Raw genomic sequence first — 5,000 nt, forward strand, 5'->3', positions numbered from 1 at the left:
ATATATGTATATATACATATATGAACTCATCTGCTGGGATTCCAACCCTCGCCTGAGTGGCTTGCGATCGTTCGAATCCCAGCAGATGAGTTTATTTCCAAAATGTCAATTGGCACATATACATATATATATATATATATATATATATATATATATATATATATATATATATATATACATATGTGTGTGTGTGTGTGTGTGTGTGTGTGTGTGTGTGTGTGTGTGTGTGTGTGTGTGTGTGTGTGTGTGTGTGTGTGTGTGTGTATGTGTGTATCTATCTACGAGCATCTATATCTATCTTATATATATATATATATATATATATATATATATATATATATATATGTATATATCTGTGTGTGTGTGTGTGTGTGTGTGTGTGTGTGTGTGTGTGTGTGTGTGTGTGTGTGTGTGTGTGTGTGTGTGTGTGTGTGTGTGTGTGTGTGTGTCTATCTACGAGCATCTATATCCATCTTATATATATATATATATATATATATATATATATATATATATATATATATAATGTATATATGTGTGTGTATGCATAAAATATATGCATGTATGTATGCATGAGTACATCAATGTGATAAATATGCACATGACTACATTTCTTTTGCTTATGTCTGCGTGGTGTGCCTGTGCGTCCAGATATTCATGCGCGCATTTGTGTGTGCGTGTGTATGTGTGTATATATGTGTGTATATGTGTGCGTATGTGTGCGTTCGTGTATGCGTGTATGATTGGCGTGTATGATTGGCGTGTATGTGCGTTTATACGGGATAAAAGTTATACCATTTAGTTTAATCTTTCCCTAAAACACTGCGAATCTCAATCCTCTAAATAAAAAGAAATATAATATACAAATTGTAACTTGGTAAAATGTGTGTATATTTGTGCGTATGTGCACGTTCGTGTATGCGTGTATGTTTGGTGTGTGTGTGCGTCTATATTTGATAAAAGTGATAACGTTTAGTCCAATTTTCCCCAAAACACTACGAACCTAAACCCTCTAAATATAAAGAAATATACAAATTGTAAGTTGGTAAGTTTATTAACTTCTTATGAATAACTCACAACTAATGGTGGCAATCTTAAAAAAAATTCTTTCCCTTCCAAAGATTTATATAATATTTATATAAGGAAAGATCTATGAAAGGAAAGATTTTTTTTAAGAATACCACCGTAAGATTCTTACGGTGGTATTCTTAAGAAAAACTTTCCCTTCCAAGGATTTATATAAGATTTATTTAAGGAAAGATTTATCTAAGGAATGATTTATAAAAGGAAAGATTTTTGTTTAAGAATGCCATCGTAAGCCTCAAGAGATAGGCCAATCTCAATAGGAAATTTAACCGCAGAAGCTCTTCCTCAAGTTAACCTTGAGAACAACTTACGAAGAACTGCTTCCTCCTCTAAATGATTTACGGGCGCTTGCGGGAACAGACGCTCCCCATCTTCAAGTTGATACAAAACTCCAAGATGGATGATGATACAGAACCTCCCATTAATCGAGATATTTTTTCACCTTTGGATCACTGGATGTTTCCCGCGGCTAAATCAAAAGAAATAGAAGAATGTCAGAAGCTAAAGTAGAAGATATGATTTGCTTTCCGCGGGTGATAGGTCAAGAGGAGACACTGCGGAAGAAGAGAAGTGATGTGACATAAGCTCTTTCTGTAGATAACCGTAAGTTTTTATGCTTAACTGAGTACTGGGCTTCAGAATAAAATGGTTACTCAGTGACTGAGCCCTGTTATCAATAAAGATAGACAATAAGAAATTGAAGAGTACGGTTACAACTTCGGTATGCAAAGTAGTGGGCTTCAGACTAAAAGGCTTACTCAGTGACTGAGCCCTGTTATCAATAAAGATAGACAATATGAAACTAAAGAGCACGGTTACAACTTCGTTATGCAAATCTCGGGCAAAAGTGTTTTGACCCAGTCATAGCTTTTCATGGCCTATATAGCTGAATGCTATATAGGACATATATCACGTACTCGATTTTTTTTTTTTTTTTTTTTTTGCTCGTGTCTGTACATCAATTCTAAGTTGAAATTGTTATTATGCTGAAAGAGGCACAACTAACTTCAGGACCTGGTGGTATAGATTTGCTACAAGAGCCTGTGAGTGTTAATGCCATTATACCTACGAAACAATGGCAAAGGAACAACCATATTTTCTAGAAGATGATTATTCTGCATAAAAACAAATAATCGATTTGCGTTAGTATCAACAACATGGAACACTTGGTAGAAACCTTTAGTCTTATATTCATTAACTTGCTTTGCAAAATGTATTATGATTGTATCAGTATTGCTACGGTCTTTTATAGATTGGGAGTCTGGGAGTATTCATCTTGGTCAAAAGAGTTACTAGCTAGCGAGACACGAGTCCAAAATAGGTCCCTCAGCAATTGCCTTAACGTAATCACCCTCTCATTTCATTTATTAATTCTTCTTAAAATCAACATATCACTGCGTCCTTTTAGGTCTGAAGAGCTTCCTCCTGCTCTTCCCAGATCCGAAGGTGACGCTTAATGTGTGTTCTTAATTGAGCCCCAACGGGAGAATGCCATCGTTAGTCAGAGTAGACATCATATGAGAATGGAACCTTTATTAAATGTACATTTTGCTTGTTGAAGATTTTTCATATATTTTCAACAAGAGAAACGTTGTACATTTAATAAAGATTCCATCCTAACATTCGGCCGGTAATTGTCATTTTAAAATCAATGACATTAATCGTACTTCACTAAGGCGTCAGGAACATCAATGAAAGTTTGGAGTGATTATATCAAACCAGGGGGGTATTTTTCAAGTCAAAGAGAGTATCACAATGTTCAGCCCACTATTCAATGATTGGACAGCTGTATTTGATCAATGTAAAAGACTTTTCAAGCGTTGGCTGTAAATTGTTTTGATAGTTTCATAAATTCGGTGAGATTTATCTGAAGCTACAAAGGTTTGTATTCCTGTTTTTTTTTTTTTCCTAATTCAGCACTTGCTTTTAGTTTCCCAAAACTTTGCTTGTGTCTGGAGCCTTAAAATCACGGAAAACATTTTTCATTAAGAATGACTACCTGGAAAGGTAAGAGAAGAGTGAGAAAAAGAACAAGAATTAAAGAAAAAAGTATGAGAAGAATAATAATAGTAAGAAGAAGAAGAAGAAGAAGAAGAAGAAGAAGAAGAAGAAGAAGAAGAAGAAGAAGAAGAAGAAGAAGAAGAAGAAGAAGAAGAAGAAGAAGAAAAAAGAAGAAGAAGAGGAAGAAGAAGAGGAAGAAAAAAGAAGAAAAAGAAAAAGAAGAAGAAGAAGAGGAAGAAGAAAGAGGAAGAGGAAGAAGAAGAAAAAGAAGAAGATATTCTTGAGAGTGACTGACTGGATGCACGCAATGTAAGCATCATGGGCCCTCTTCTTCATCTTGAGAAAGACACGCGTTTCGTCTCAGAAGTCACACAAGAACACGACGCTTTCTTTCACAGTATCCGAAGACTCCATCGCCACCTCATGCATTGATTATTGCAAACGTGTCCAGGACAATTCTACACTCATGTCATCTGTTGTAATTGCATTCAGCGTCAATGCAATATTTTGGCGTCGTTGCTTCCTGGCACTTCCATCGCCGAAGGATCTGCAATCTAACAGATGTGTTGCCAATGGGTTGTGGTCGAATACTCAAATATACCTCAGACCCAATCAATCAGTGATCCATCCATCAGTCTGTTTCGCACGTTCAACTGCAAGCACGCACACACGAACGCACACACATATGCGAGCACACACGGCCCGACGGCACAGTGGTACCGTTCGCAACGGCTAATCCAGTGGACTAAGCTCGATCACCGCCCAGGGCTGAAATGATTTCAGTATCGCTGCTCTGCAAGCCGGCACTCCAGCTCTCGTGGGTAAGGAGTTGGGTGTGAATGTGTGTGTAAAGTCACAGCATTACCCATAGATCAGGCATGTATGAGCTTTGAGCTCTCATGTAGGAGGGTAATGATTCTCGACCACAAGTCCAACAGATGGTCCAAGACCATGGTGAATCATGCACGCGCGCGCACACACACACACACACACACATACACACACGCACACATACACACACACACACGCACACACACACACGCACACACACGCACACACACACACACACACACACACACACACACACACACACACACACACACACACACACACACACACACACACACACACACACACACACACACACACACACACACACACACACACACACACACACACACACACACTCCTAAATAAATAAATAAACAAATAAAAAATAGAAAATAAAAAATAAAAGATTAGTAAAGGAAAAGGGGTATAAAAAAGGAGGGGGAGAATAATAGTATTGAAATTCAACATATAAGGAAATGTGAAAATAAAAATAAAAGTACGGAAAAGAACAATAGAAATAAAAAAATTTGAAGAAGAAAAAGGAAGAAAAAAGAAGAAGAAACAGACGCAGAAACAGAAACAAAAGAAGCCAGAAAAGAAAAAACTACAAGATAACCTGGAAGAAGTAGAAGAAAAAATTGGTTAAAAAATATATATATATAAAAGAAAAAGTAGAAGAAAAGTAGAAGAAAATCCTGAAGAATTACAAGAGAAAAAATAAAACGAACAAAATAGAATAGAAGAATAAGATGGTACTCACATCTGACATCGAGATTCAGAGGTTCCGACTTCGCTTCGCCCTGGTTGTTGAAGGCTTGGCAAGTGTAGCAGCCAGCGTGTTGCCGGGACACCTTTTGAATCACAAGAGAACGGTCGGCCAAGAGCAGCCCCGTTGAAGCAATGACCAGCTCGTCCTGTGGAGGAGAAAAAAAGGCTCATGGTACATGAGACTGCCTCAACGGGAAGTTCGTAACCTTTGTTGACCTTTTTATTTTCAAGTTGATGACCAACACCTGGAAAGGATGGCATAAATGTCTTCCTGTTGCGATACAAGTATGAAATGTTTTTGATAGATGGAAGGA

General features: G+C 37.3%; 1 protein-coding gene across 1 annotated transcript in view; it reads right to left on the reverse strand.

The window, feature by feature from the left end:
* LOC143027547 (neural cell adhesion molecule 2-like) overlaps window positions 1-5,000 on the reverse strand; it is a 710,233-nt gene that overhangs the window by 255,362 nt on the left and 449,871 nt on the right. The window contains exon 9 of the mRNA XM_076188843.1: window positions 4,679-4,832. Coding sequence (XP_076044958.1) covers window positions 4,679-4,832 — 154 coding nt within the window. The remainder of the gene's footprint in view (window positions 1-4,678; window positions 4,833-5,000) is intronic.

Source organism: Oratosquilla oratoria, chromosome 1 (genome assembly GCF_046742065.1).
Source record: "Oratosquilla oratoria isolate Oo_2021 chromosome 1, ASM4674206v1, whole genome shotgun sequence".
Taxonomy (NCBI): Eukaryota; Metazoa; Arthropoda; class Malacostraca; order Stomatopoda; family Squillidae; genus Oratosquilla; species Oratosquilla oratoria.